At 41.8% G+C, this 15,332-nt stretch overlaps 1 protein-coding gene across 1 annotated transcript in view; it reads right to left on the bottom strand.

Moving 5' to 3' along the window:
- Nucleotides 1–15,332, bottom strand: part of PLCB1 (phospholipase C beta 1) — a 1,010,585-nt gene that overhangs the window by 238,912 nt on the left and 756,341 nt on the right. The window contains exon 15 of the mRNA XM_077282634.1: nt 13,569–13,642. Coding sequence (XP_077138749.1) covers nt 13,569–13,642 — 74 coding nt within the window. The remainder of the gene's footprint in view (nt 1–13,568; nt 13,643–15,332) is intronic.

The following is a 15,332-nucleotide window of genomic DNA, read 5'->3' on the forward strand; positions in this document are numbered from 1 at the left end:
TAGTGTAAATATGTGCAATGATACCGAGGGCAAAGACTTTTTGACTTTTGTTTGTTTTGCATGGAAGTAATGAGGTTATATTAGCAATATAATGTGAATAGGGCACAAATACCAGTATGTGTTGAGCTAAGAGTTCAGGTTGGGAAGGACACATCAATAATGAACTCTACTGTCGAGTCGTATAATACAAAACGATTTTTGTTTTTTCAATAAAATATTTAAATACTACTCTGAATTATCTATTTGTCCTTGATGTTTTCTCTTCCCTAAGTATAAATCCAGTTGATAGACACTGGAGATGAGGGAAAAAACTTGCTTTATAAATCGGACTGGATCCCTCATTGTCGAGGTACCTATACCCCTTCCGTTTGTCCTATTCAGTCTCTCGGTTGAGCTTGATGGACATGTGTCTTTTTTCAACCGTACTAACTACAGGTGATTGATGATTATGGCTTACAGCCAATGAAGTCATTATCTCAGTAAATTAGAATACTTTATAACACCAGCCTGAAAAAATGATTTTAAAATCTGAAATGTTGGCCTACTGAAATGTATGTTCAGTAAATGCACTCAGTACTTGGTCGGGGCTCCTTTGGCATCAATTACTGCATTAATGTGGCGTGGCATGGAGGCGATCAGCCTGTGGCACTGCTGAGGTGTTATGGAAGCCCAGGTTGCTTTGATAGCAGTCTTCAGCTTCTCTGCATTGTTGGGTCTGGTGTCTCTCATCTTCCTCTTGACAATACCCCATAGATTCTCTATAGGGTTAAAGTCAAGCGAGTTTGCTGCCAATCAAGCACCGTGATACTGTTGTTTCTAAACCAGATATTGGTACCTTTGGCAGTGTGGACAGATGCGAAGTCCTGCTGGAGAATGAAATTTCCATCTCCAAAAAGCTTGTCAGCAGAGGGAAGCATGAAGTGCTCTAAAACTTACTGGTAGACAGCTGTGCCAACTTTGGTCTTGATAAAACACAGTGGACCTACACCAGCGGATTACATGGCTCCCCAAACCATCACTGACTGACTCTGGGACCTTGATTTCCAAATGAAATGAAAAATGTACTTTCATCTGAAAACAACATCATGGACCACTGATCCACAGTCCAGTTCTTTTTCTCCTTGGCCCAGGTAAGATGTTTCTGGCATTGTCTATTGGTCATGAGTAGTGTTGAGCATTCCGATACTGCAAGTATCGGGTATCGGCCGATACTTGCTGTATCGGAATTTCCGATACCGAGATCCGATACTTTTGTGGTATCGGGTATCGGGTATCGCAACAACATTAATGTAATAATGTGTAAAAAAGAGAATTAAAATAAAAAATATCGCTATACTCACCTGTCCGACGCAGCCGGGACCTCAGCGAGGGAACCGGCAGCGTTGTTTGTTTAAATTTCGCGCTTTTACTTGGTTACGTGAAGTCCCGGCTTGTGATTGGTCAGGGCGGCCATGTTGCCGGGACGCGGACCAATCACAGCAAGCCGTGACGAAATTACGTCACAGCTTGCTGTGATTGGTCCGCGTCCCGGCAACATGGCCGCCATTAACCAATCACAAGCCGTGACGTCACGGGAGGCTGGACATGCGCGTATTTTGAAAAGCGCGCGTGTCCAGCCTCCAGTGACGTCCCGGCAACATGGCCGCCATTAACCAATCACAAGCCGGGACGTCACGGGAGGCTGGACATGCGCGTATTTTGAAAAGCGCGCGTGTCCAGCCTCCCGTGACGTCACGGCTTGTGATTGGTTAATGGCGGCCATGTTGCCGGGACGCGGACCAATCACAGCAAGCCGTGACGTAATTTCGTCACGGCTTGCTGTGATTGGTCCGCGTCCCGGCAACATGGCGCCGTGACCAATCATAAGCCGGGACGTCACTGGAGGCTGGACACGCGCGCTTTTCAAAATACGCGCATGTCCAGCCTCCCGTGACGTCACGGCTTGTGATTGGTTAATGGCGGCCATGTTGCCGGGACGCGGACCAATCACAGCAAGCCGTGACGTAATTTCGTCACGGCTTGCTGTGATTGGTCCGCGTCCCGGCAACATGGCCGCCCTGACCAATCACAAGCCGGGACCTCACGTAACCAAGTAAAAGCGCGAATTTTAAAGAAACAACGCTGCCGGTTCCCTCGCTGAGGTCCCGGCTGCGTCGGACAGGTGAGTATAGCAATATTTTTTATTTTAATTCTTTCTTTTACACATTAATATGGTTCCCAGGGCCTGAAGGAGAGTTTCCTCTCCTTCAGACCCTGGGAACCATCAGGAATACCGTCCGATACCTGAGTCCCATTGACTTGTATTGGTATCGGGTATCGGTATCGGATTGGATCCGATACTTTGCCGGTATCGGCCGATACTTTCCGATACCGATACTTTCAAGTATCGGACGGTATCGCTCAACACTAGTCATGAGTGGCTTGACACAAGGAATGTGACACTTGTAGCCCATGTCCTGGATACGTCTGTGTGTGGTAGCTCTTGAAGCAATGACTCCAGCAGCAGTCCACTCCTTGTAAATCTCCCCATAAATTTTTGAATGGCCTTTTCTTGACAATCCTTTCAAGGCTGCGGTGATCCCAGTTTCTTGTGCACCTTTTTCTACCACACTTTTTAACTTCCTCTCAACTTTCCATTAATATGCTTGGATACAGCACTCTGTGAACAGCCAGCTTCTTTAGCAATTACTTTTTGTGGCTTACCCTCCTTGTGGGGTTTGTCAATGACTGCCTTCTGGACATCTGTCAAGTCAGCAGTCTTTTGATTGTGGAGCCTACTGAAACAGACTAAGGGACCTTTCTAAATGCTTAGGAAGCCTTTGTAAATTATTCTAATTTACTGAGATAATGACTTTTCAGTTTTCATTGTCTGCAAGCCATAATCATCAACGTTAACAGAAAGAAACACTTGAAACAGATCACTCTGTTTGTAATGACTCGATACAATATCACTTTTTGTATTGAAGAACTGAAATAAATTAACTTTTTGATGATATTCCAATTTTGTGAGAAGCACCTGTATATAACTATGCAATTTTGATTAACACAGATCACACCATATCTCACTAATATGTCTGGTTAGCCTTAGGCTGCCGTCACACTAGCAGTATTTGGTCAATATTTTACATCAGTATTTGTAAGCCAAAACCAGGAGTGGGTGATAAATGCAGAAGTGGTGACGTGTTTCTGTTATACTTTTCCTCTATTTGTTCCATTTCTGGTTTTGGCTTACAAATACTGGGGTAAAATACTGACCAAATACTGATAGTGTGACAGCAGCCTTAAAGGGAAGCTCCACTTTCAATAAAGAGGTCTTCAAAGTGTGAAAAGTAGATATCAAACTCATCAGGAATTCACCCAGGCTCTCGAGAACTGAGCTTAGTGAGCGGGTACGGCGGTGATGTACAAATGTTGACAAGATGTCACCACTCTAGTCTGAACACCGGGACAGCAGAAAACAACACTGGACCCAGGGAGGGCGAGTATCCGATGAGTTTATTTTATGCACTTTGGGAACCACTTTACAGAATTTGGACATCTGTTTACCATTGATGCTACATCAAAATAAAATAACCGACAAACTTTTTTTTATTTTTAAAAACATTCCTTGGGGTTTTTATATTGGAGGCGTATGCATCCTTCCTGCATTGTATATATGGACAGTGTCGCAGGAGGTGTGAACTATATGGAATCTGAAAATATTTGGCCACATTTTCCGCATTTAATTAACTTTTCTGGTCTTGTGTAACTTGAACCCACATTCAACATACAGTGACACAGGCAATGAAGGTTTGTGGCACAGGAATCAGCTGTATCACAGAAGTGCATGGACCATTCCCCTACCTAGCAGTGCCCCTCTATAGTACTACACTGAAGAAGCTTTTTTTTGTTGGGGGGGGGATTATATTCATCATTTTGGAACCAATTACTAGTTTTCTATAAAGTCTCAAGTTACAATATTTTTTTTAACTTACAGTGGTCATCTTGGACAAAATTAATAATGTAATCTGAAATAAACACTATGGCCCTGAATCATTATTTGCATGTTTTTTACAGTCACTTTTTTATTCTTGTTTTGTGGGATTCATTGCCATTTTTTGCCCGAAATTCTTCTAAATGGCGCACACTGTTCATGAATTTTGGTCTCAGCCAAAATGGTCAATGACTAACTAAAAAATAAAAACAGACAAACATATATTAGCCTTCAAAAGCCTTTAAAAAAGTCACACGAGGAAAGATTAATATGAAGGAAACTAAACAAATGGAATAAAACACCGATTACATAGGCAAAAAATAGATGCAAATGCAATAACTAATCAGGCCCTTTATGCATAGTGTCATTATTCTGCCTTATCTGGGCTGAGAACTGTTCTAACGTCCCATTCTACACAGTAAAGCTGACAATCAAGCCACAAAAAAAACAACAGGAAATGCTAGTCACCTGTCTCTGGCCTACTGGCCAGAAAATGAATATTGGGAAATATTTTTTTAAAGGGATACTCTTAAACTTGATAATACATTCTGTTTAAGGAGAATTCAAGTTGATGGATAATAGTAACTGTGAAATGAGAACTATAATTCTTTATTGTCCAGAAGGCAAAGCTTTTGGTCTGTAATGGTGGGGGACAATGGCTATCGCATTCCTACCCCTGAAGACACCAGTCACGTTGTATTGTAGTGTAAGTTATATCATGCGTCTTTTACCTATATTGTGATACGTGGTTTGCCTAAAATATATATAGTGTATAAGTATTGTAAAGGTAATGTATAAGCGTATAGTATAGTATAGCATAGGGAAAGACATAGTTTAGAACTTGGGACACAAGATAGTTGACTGTAGATAAGTAGTGACGTCAGGGTAAAATCAGAGTTAATGTTTTGGATTAGCTTATAGCAGTAGGTGCTTATTGTTGGGGCAAGTGACTGCTTCCTGTAAATAGATAGGGCGAAGTTTGAGTAGTAGATAGTGATGGTGGAGCAGCAAGGGAGAGTACATGTTGTTCTGGGCAGTACGAGGCATTACTGGGACCCCCTGGGCGGATATACTCCTGCAACTTCTGAAGCTCCAGGCTCAATCCAGGTATGATGGTGGACACCCTAACCCCTTCCTTAAGGCTACTTTCACACTTGCGTTTTTCAGCTTCCGTCACAATCCGTCGTTTTTTGAGAATGCAGGATCCTGCAAAAAAATTTGCAGGATCCTGCATTTTCCCATAGACTTGTATTAGCGACGGATTGTGACGGATGGCCATCCGTTTTATCCGTCGTGCACTGGATCCGTCGGAAAATAGCGGTCCGTCGTGCGGAGAAAACGTTCTGAGGAACGTTTTTTTCTGCACGTCGGAAAGTCGGTCAGCGAAGCATCCTGCGCTGCCCGTCGTCGGCTATAATGGAAACAGGATCCGGCGCTGACCATCACACACAGGAATCCAGCGACAGATCCAGTTTTTCCCCTCTGAGCATGCCCAGAAGGATTCTCAAATCTGGAAAAAAGTGTTCTCTCTCTCTCTCTCTCTCTCTCTCTCTCTCTCTCTCTCGTCCCCGGACCTTTAATTCCCGGAATTTGTGGACGACGCATCCGTCATTACATTGGATGCGTAACACACCTTTTTCCCTATTTTTGTGACGTCCGTCGATAAGTCATTTTGCTGCACAACGACAGACAGCAGAGAAACGCAAGTGTGAAAGTAGCCTAAGGAGGAAGATTGTCGTGGATTTGCGGGTGGGAAAAGTAACAGACCTCGGACATACTGCATGGCTGGAAGGGAATCCCTGGGACTGACTGGACCAGTGAAAGCAGGGGTAGTCCAGGTAGAACGGAAGGAAAATCTGGAAGTGTACTATGCTGTGGAAGCAAGAAATGGAAAGTGTTGTGCCCAATACTACGTGCTGCATTATGATGCACACAGACTTTTAAGTAAAGTTCTTTGTCATTAAGCAAACTGGGTGTCCACAGATTCACGTGCGTCGGCTCCTGAAATTGGCGACAGCTAAGGTCTGGGATCTACAAATGAGTGCAAGGCATGCCACACAGAGCACATTTGATCTGGGACACAAATTTCCTGTAGAGTGCCAGGGTGACATGGTGCAGCAGCTCACCTATGACTTCCACCCTCTGGCACTTAAAGGTGTTTGCATAATTGAAAGTATCAAGTCTCTACTTTTCTTAGCTATAGCAGCAGGTGACACATTTGACTGTTGCAGAAGACTCAGTACTTGAATGCATTGATAATAATTCTTGACGTACTTCAGTCCATTAGATGTCTGGCAAGCAGCTGCTTGAGATAGAAACCAGAGGATTGCACTTTCACTGCAGCATAACTAATAATACCTCTAGAATGAGAAACATCAAATATGCTGAAAGTATACAGACATACAGTGAGGAAAATAAGTATATCATACACAGATGATTTTGCAAGTTCCCATCTACCAAGAATGGAGAGATCTGTAAATTTTATCGTAGGTGCACTTCAACAGTGAGAGACAGAATTAATTTGCATTTTATTGCGTGAAACAAGTATTTGATACAATAGAAAAACAAAAGTGAATATTTGGTATAGATACCTTTGTTTGCAATTACGGAGTTCTTCACCAAGTTGGCACACACTGCAGCAGGGATTTTGGCCCATTCCTCCATACAGATCTTCTCCAGATCTTTCAGGGTTTGGGGCTGTCACTGGGTAACATTAAGTTTCAGCTCCCTCCAAAGATTTTTTATTGGGTTCAGGTCTGAAGACTGGCTAGGTCACTACAGGACCTTGAAATGCTTCTTACGGAGCTACTCCTTAGTTGCCCTGGCTCTGTGTGTAGGGTGATTGTCATGCTGGAAGACCCAGCCACAACCCATCTTCACTGCTCTTACTGAGAGGAGGTTGTTGGCCAAAATCTAGCAATAATTGACCCCATCCATCCTCCCTTCAATATAAACAAAAGAAAATGGCCGAAGGCCAGAACAAACGACCAACAAAGTCCATATATATAAATATGTATCAAAATATTTATTTATTAAAGAATAATACACAGAACAACATGGACACAGGGTATGAAAAAATGGCACAAGGGAACGACAACCATAGCCAAAGAGTACGAAAAACTAGCTAGTGTGGACGGACACCTGGAACCCCCACATCAGATGTGATATTGCTGTGTGTGATAGAACTAATATCACGGTAGTCAGAGAAAAAAAAAAAAAAATTGAATCATAAATCGCTTATATATAATCCATGAGAATCAGACTGGGGTGTGTGGACGGCCCCGCTGCACCCTCACATCACATTGCTGTGGTATGTAATATCTATACAAATGTCTATACTTACTGGGATTGTTAGTGAATTTTCCTTTACATGATCCTATGTTTTATATGCTGCTGCCAATTTTGGTGCATTACTTTAACATCAGCATGAGATTTTCCGGGCTTCAGTCTGATTCTCATGGATTATATATAAGCGATTTATGATTCAATTTTTTTTTCTCTGACTACCGTGATATTAGTTCTATCACACACAGCAATATCACATCTGATGTGGGGGTTCCACGTGTCCGTCCACACTAGCTAGTTTTTCGTACTCTTTGGCTATGGTTGTCGTTCCCTTGTGCCGTTTTTTCATACCCTGTGTCCATGTTGTTCTGTGTATTATTCTTTAATAAATAAATATTTTGATACATATTTATATATATGGACTTTGTTGGTCGTTTGTTCTGGCCTTCGGCCATTTTCTTTTGTTTATTCACTATTTACGACCTGTCCTGCTTAGTAGGTCCAGTTGATTACAGCAGGTTAGGATTTATTCCTCTCATCTTTTTCCATTTTGGTGTGCTATAATATTTTGCCATGCTGATAATGTCTGTGAGTTGGTGCTTTTTCTCCCTTCAATATAGTGCAGTTGTCCTGTCCCCTTTGCAGAAAAGCATCCCCAAAGTATGATGTTTCCACCACCATGCTTCATGGTTGGGATGGTGTTCTTGGGGTTGTACTCATCCATCTTCTTCTCCCAAACATGGGGAGTGGAGTTGATACCAAAATGTTCTTATGTTGGTATCATCTAATCACATGACCTTCTCCCATGCCTCCTCTGGATCATCCAGATGGTCAGTGGTGAACGTTGTGGCGCCCCATCTCCATGTAGGCTGTCCTTACCTGACCCTGCAAAGTACTCCCTCACCAAAGCCACACACCACCATCCAAAGAAAAAGCTTAAGTACATATACCGTGTCTGAGTCTGATAAAACCATTGTAGGCATAAGCAAATGTTGTATGGCTGCCTCTCAGTGGGTTCAGACATTACACAGAAATAGGAGAGAAGGTGCTCACTACATAAATATGGAGATACTCCTAACTGAACGGGGGTAAAGGATATAAACAAAGATAACCGGTGGAATGCATGGGCATGGGTTCAACTTCTACATCTTTTATCTGGTTTGGGAGTCAACTTGTACACTTTTTATCTGGTTTCAGAAGTGATTTTTATATTGCCCACACCTGTTACTTGCCACAGGTTAGTTTGATCAAGCATCACATGCTTGAAACAATGTTGTTTACCCACAATTTTGTAAAGATGCCAACAATTTTGTCTGGCCAATTTTGGGGGTTTTGTGTGAAATGATGTCCAATTTGCCTTTTTTTCTGTTTTCTTGTGTTATTCTAATACAAACAAGGACAATAAATGTGTACAAAAAATATGTATAATTGCATTAATTTTCTGGGAGAAATACTTCATTTTCTGGAACAATTTCAAGGGATCCAACACTTTAGGTCATGACTGTATGTCTCTACCAAACAGCAATTTCAAGTCTTGCCACAAATTCTCAATGGAATTTAAGTCTGGACTGTGACTGTGCCATTCACACACATGAATATGCATTGATGTAAACAATTCCATGGCAGCTTTGGCAGTATGTTTAGAGTTGCTGTCCTGCTGGAAGGTGAACTCATGCCCCAGTTTCAAATCTTTTGCAGCTTCTAACAAGTTTTCCTCTATGTTAAGCAAGGACACGGCACTCTGTGATGAAGTTAGAGTTGGTGCTCAAGTAGGGTTTCCAACCCAACAAACAATTATTAGCAATAACTTGGCACTCAGTCAGTTATGAAATGAAGATTATCAGTTTTTATTGCACATCCAGACACAGATTCGAAGGTTAAACGTTTTCGGTCCCACATGGACCTTCCTCAGAACAAATTCAATTTATCTGGGATGCTGGATTTAAACCATATGGACAGAAGGAACAACACCTTCTGGGTTAAATGCTGTGTGGCATTGCAATGCGCGGGTATGAGGGCTCTTGGCGTGGTCCTCTTTAGGGTTGAGCGACTTTTCCTTTTTTCTCAAAAGTCGAGTCGAGTGAAATCGGCCGATCTTCTTGAAAAGTCGGGGTCGGGGATCGGCCAAAACACGAAACCCAATGCAAGGTAATAATGGAAAATCTATATATTTTTATATTTACTTCAGCGCGATATATGTGAAAAGCTGGTAATTCAATTGCCGGCTTTTCATTTCTCCTGCCTAAACCCGACATGATATGAGACATGGTTTACATACAGTAAACCATGTCATATCCCCCTCTTTTTTGCATATTCCACACTACTAATGTTAGTAGTGTGTATGTGCAAAATTTCGGCGCTGTAACTATTAAATTTAAGGGTTAAATCGCAGAAAAACTTGGCGTGGGCTCCCGCGCAATTTTCTCCACCAGAGTGGTAAAGTCAGTGACTGAGGGCGGATATTAATAGCCTAGAGAGGGTCCATGGTTATTGGCCCCCCCTGGCTACAAACATCTGCCCCCAGCCACCCCAGAAAAGACACATCTGGAAGATGCGCCTATTCTGGCACTTGGCCACTCTCTTCCCACTCCCGTGTAGCGGTGGGATATGGGGTAATGAAGGGTTAATGCCACCTTGCTATTGTAAGGTGACATTAAGCCAGATTAATAATGAAGAGGCGTCAATTATGTCACCTATCCATTATTAATCCAATTGTATGAAAGGGTTAAAAAAACACACACATTATTAAAAAGTATTTTAATGAAATAAACACACAAGTTGTAAGGCCATGTGCACACGTTCAGGATTTTTAGCGTTTTTTTCGCGTTTTTTCGCTATAAAAACGTGATAAAAACGCGAAAAAAACGCTAACATATGCCTCCTATTATTTACAAGGTATTCCGCATTTTTTGTGCAAATGTTGCGATTTTTTCCGCGAAAAAATCGCATCGCGGAAAAAAAAGCAACATGTTCATTAAAAATGCGGAATTGCGGGGATTCCGCACACCTAGGGGTCCATTGATCTGCTTACTTCCCGCACGGGGCTGTGCACACCATGCGGGAAGTAAGCAGATTATGTGCGGTTGGTACCCAGGGTGGAGGAGAGGAAACTCTCCTCCACGCACTGGGCACCATATAAGTGGTCAAAAAATAAGAAATAAAATAAAAAACAGTCCTATACTCACCCTCGATGTCCAGCGCAGTGTTCCCGCCTCTGTGCTGCACGCTGGCTGGTTCCTGTAGCTGGTGTGCGGAGAAGGACCTTGCCGAATGACGTCACTGTCCTGTGATTGGTCGAGACCGCTCACGTGACCGTGACGTCATGGAAGGCCCTGCGCGCACACATCAGCTATAGGAATGGACGCCGGTGAGGAGATCTGATGTCTGCGGGTGAGTATAAGCATTTTTTTTATTTTTCTTATTATTTTTAAACGTTCTATCTTTTACTATAGATGCTGCAAAAGCAGCATCTATAGTAACAAGTTGGTCACACTTGTCAAACGCTATGTTTGACAAGTGTGACCAACTTGTCAGTCAGTTTTCCAAGCGATGCTACAGATCGCTTGGAAAACTTTAGCATTCTGCAAGCTAATTACGCTTGCAGAATGTTAAAAAAACGCAAAAAAAACGGAAAAAAAACGCAAAAAAAAAAATGCGGATTTCTTGCAGAAAATTTCCGGTTTTCTTCAGGAAATTTCTGCAAGAAATCCTGAACGTGTGCACATACCCTAATATTTTATTGCTCTCTCAATCCACCTGAAGACCCTCGCTCTGTAACAAAGGAAACATAATAAACCAAAAATATACATACCATCCGTAGATCTGTAACGTCCAACGATGTAAATCCATCTGAAAGGGTTAAAATATTTTACAGGCAGGAGCTCTGCTAATGCAGCTGTGCTCGTGCCTGTAAACCCCGGGGAATGAAGGAAATGTAGGTCAATGACCTATAGTTACCTTCAGTCGCGGTGATGCGCCCTCTGCTGGATGTCCTCATATGACGTCGAGCGTGGGAAACAGTTCCCAGGCTGCACTTCATGAGGACATCCAGCAGAGGGCGCATCACCGGCGACTTTTGAAATTGGCAGATCTGTTTCGCTCAACCCTAGTCCTCTTGGCTGCTTCTATAACTATTGTTCTCCTTGCATGGGATGTCACTTTAGGTGGACGGCCATGTCTTGGTAGGTTTGCAGTTGTGTCTTACTCCTTCCACTTTTGGAGGATGGATTGAACAGTGCTTCGAGAGATATTCAGATCTTGGGTTATTTTATATAACCTAACTCTGTTTTACTCTTCTCCACAACTTTATCTCTGACCTGTCTGTTGTCTTCATTGGTTTTCATGATGCTGTTTGATCCCTAATGTTCTCAAACGAAACCTCTGAGGCCTTTCCAGACAGCTGTAGTTATACTAAGCATAAATTACCCACAGGTGGACTCAATATACTAATTATGTGACTTCTATAGGTAATTAGCCACTCAGAATTTAATTTAGGGGATCAGACTACAGGGGGGCTGAAGCAAATGCATGTCACAATTTTCAGATTTACATTTTTAAAATAATTAGAAAACCATGTATCATTTCCTTTACACTTTGCAAATAGGTGCTACTTTGTGTTGGCATATCACACAGAATTGCAATAAAATACTTTTAGGTTTGTGGGTGTAACTTGAAAAAATGTGGGAACGTTCACTGGCTATAAATACTTTTTCAAGGCTCTGTAGCTGGCTGCAGAATGAGTAAGGGAAGTTGTTCAGTTGGAAGGGATGGATAACATAATATAGTACAAATCATCCACCCAGCCTAACCTCTATGGCTTTGATGGTCTGTGGTGGGATCAGAAGCTATGACATCCTGTTCTTCTGTCACTTGATAACAGAGGCCCGTGTTTGACTGCAACGGTCAGGTGACTGCAAAAAAGTAGATAAATAGTTTCACTGCACATTCGAGAGTTTTCATGCAAATAATCTTTAATGATTGTTCAACACAAGTGCAAGAGGCGGACAAAGTGAATGCATATACAAAGATGCGACTAATGTTTCAACCCACTCAGGCCTTGATCAAAGGTGGTGCAAGAGCACCCTGACAGCCACCCTTACCAAGGAACTTGATACATACCTGTCCCTACTGGGATCTCCACGTGGCATTTGGACCTTTCTTCCTCATACAGAGCGATTTTGTGATCAAGGCCCAAGTGGGTCGAAACGTTAGAGTTGCTTCTTTGTATATGCCTTCACTTTGTCCGTCACTTGCATTTGTGTTAAACAATCATTAAAGATTATTTGCACGAAAACTCTCGAGTGTGCGGTGAAACTATTTATCTACTATATGATCCAGGAGTTTGCCACTCCCTTCCACCAACACCTCTTCATCCAGCTGTGTGCACACCATCTTCTTCTAGGTGACTGCAATAAACGCCATCAGAGGCACATCTAAGCCATGCCAAGATTGACATATGATGGAGTATCTATAGCAAGATTCCTTCACCGTCAAACCTATCTTTGTACCATCTTGCTGGCCACTGAACGCGAGCCCTGAGAACTGCCTTCGATCTGACGTGACGGCATCCCCCGTTTCATTGCTGCAGTGTGACAAACATGTGATGATGTGCAAGACCACATAATCAAAAGAAGAAAATCAAATGCTGGGAGAAAGGAGGCGGCTCTAAGGTCTCCTGTCCAATGGCCAATGAGTTGGATTCCCACGATTTGCACCAGCAGAATTCAGCTCTCCAAACAGCTATGCAAGTAAATGAAGCAATAGGATTTTTTCTCTACCCTGCATATAACAGTGTGCATCAGTAGATTTTATCAGGTCAAAGAATTCAAATTTTCACAAAGGGAGAGTTTTTTTAAGATTTCCATGATTATCCTGGCAGATTTCAATGCATTTTTTTTTTAAATATACAGAACATAGAAATATACAAAAATATAGTAACTATAGTTTTAATATAGCATATTTAAAAGACAGCATTAATCTCATTTTCCCAAGATGAAGCTTTATCACCAATCCACATAGATGTCTGACTATTGGGAGCTTCTATGGTGGGACCACCACTGATCATTAGAATGGGGTTCCTGATCCTCCATGTATGACCTTTGAGAAGGAGTTTGATGGTCAATCATGTGGAAACAGCAAAGCTCAGTCGCCCTGCGCTATTCTTGTAGCTCCAAATCCAATAGTTGGAGCTTGGAAAGTTTTCCCAATCTTAATCAATATAGGGAAATATGGAAATAAACCTTTAAGGAAAAGTCAATATTCGGTTATATGGGGTATTTTACAAAATAAATATGTATAGAAGGAGCCTTACTTCATCCATGGAAGATTTCTTACAGTCATCATCATCGTCATCATCATCTTCCTCACTCTCAATGTCAGCTTCACCTGTAATAAATATTGAACCAAAAATTAAATTGGAAACTTTTTTCTCTATGTTTTACTATTCTACTTTAAACAAACTTTATAGCGCACATAAAAAATACATGTTTCTTACATTTTTTTTCCGCAATTTACTGTATATCATTATATTACTTTCGTGTTGTTATTTATTTTCCAAAAAATCCTGATTATTATCGATCACTATAAACCCACATCTGCAAAACAACACATTGATTCTTTTGACTGAGAGAGAATCAATTTAAGGTATTGTCGTCAATGGATCTGATTCATCAAAGCAATTATACTAGAATTCTGTTGTAAATTGCTTTGAAAAATCAGAAAATATCTGTACAACTAGATGTTGGGCAAAAACTTTTGCAACTTTTGGCTTTTTTGCGACAGTTTCTCCAAGCGCCACCAAATTCATGATGACCTGTGGCATTTTGAACAGCAGAAATCTTACTCTAGTCATAAATCAGGGGCATCTCCACGCCCCTTCATCAAGACCGGCTAGAAAATCACCAGTCTTGATAAATCAAGGCCATTATATTTAAGTAAATATGTTGGTGACATTATGTTTTGAAACAAAAATTGCAGAAAAAAATTAATTATATTTACCAACACAGACCACAATACTAATGTACTACAGGATGCAGCAACCCCTCCTGATAAAGGCAGAGGCAACAGAGATGCAAAATGCTGATGAAACGACCACTCACACACCTACCAATTCATGGAGGGAATTGTCTGGCATCAGAATTGCACACAAATAGGGCTTGTATAGGGCTCGAGTAACACAGACTTGTGCATAGTATCTGGTTTACAGCCTATTAGTAATGCCTATATGATCAGATCAGGCGGGCTGCCCAGCACTATAAAAGTACACCCCACAGGAACCGACACCCTAGCCTACAAGGCCAACGTTGATGGGTCTGGCTGCATCCTGCATAGAAATGAAAAATATGCACTACCTACTAGAGAGATGAGCGAATTTGCCAAAACATTTTTGGGACAGACTCACTCAAATAGGTTGTCAGATTCGATTCAGCCTGTTTGGAATTATAGTGAAAAAAGCGCATTATGCTCGGAGATCTCTCCAGGCCCCAAAAGCTAATATACAGAGGGTAGAGAAGATGTTAAACAATAATAAAAGCTTGTATTCCCCTATTCTAGGCTAACCCCTAATTTGTGCTGCTTCTGCAGCTCTCAGCTGGGTCCTCCAGTCCCTCCCTCTCATTACTCTTTACCCAATTGTTTTTTCCTGCTGACTAGGCTTCACACTTATTCAATGCCAAAAGTTCTGGGGTGCAGTGAGTGACCAGAGAGAGGAAGCAAAAGACATGGCGGAGACCTGCAGGCATGGGGCATGTAAGGGGTGGGACTAGCAGCATAAGATTGAAATGCGAAATAAGCTCCAAAGCAGATTAGTACACCTTAAATTAGCACGCCAGTAAAAAATTTACATTTTCTAGCCCTTAGTAATAGTTCTATATACACAGTGCATGTAGCAGTATACATATCAAACGCTGCCTTCTCCTGTTCCCAGCTCTTCTCTAGTCCTCTCCAGCACCATGTGACAAGGCTAAGTAGGTCACAAAGCATCTTCTATGTGGATCGGAAGTCACTTTCTTGATGTGAATCTGTGAGAGCTTTGATGTTTCATGGGGTTACATTGAGAAAGTGACTTCTGGTTCAC

This window comes from Ranitomeya variabilis, chromosome 2, assembly GCF_051348905.1.
Source record: "Ranitomeya variabilis isolate aRanVar5 chromosome 2, aRanVar5.hap1, whole genome shotgun sequence".
In the NCBI taxonomy this organism is placed as follows: domain Eukaryota; kingdom Metazoa; phylum Chordata; class Amphibia; order Anura; family Dendrobatidae; genus Ranitomeya; species Ranitomeya variabilis.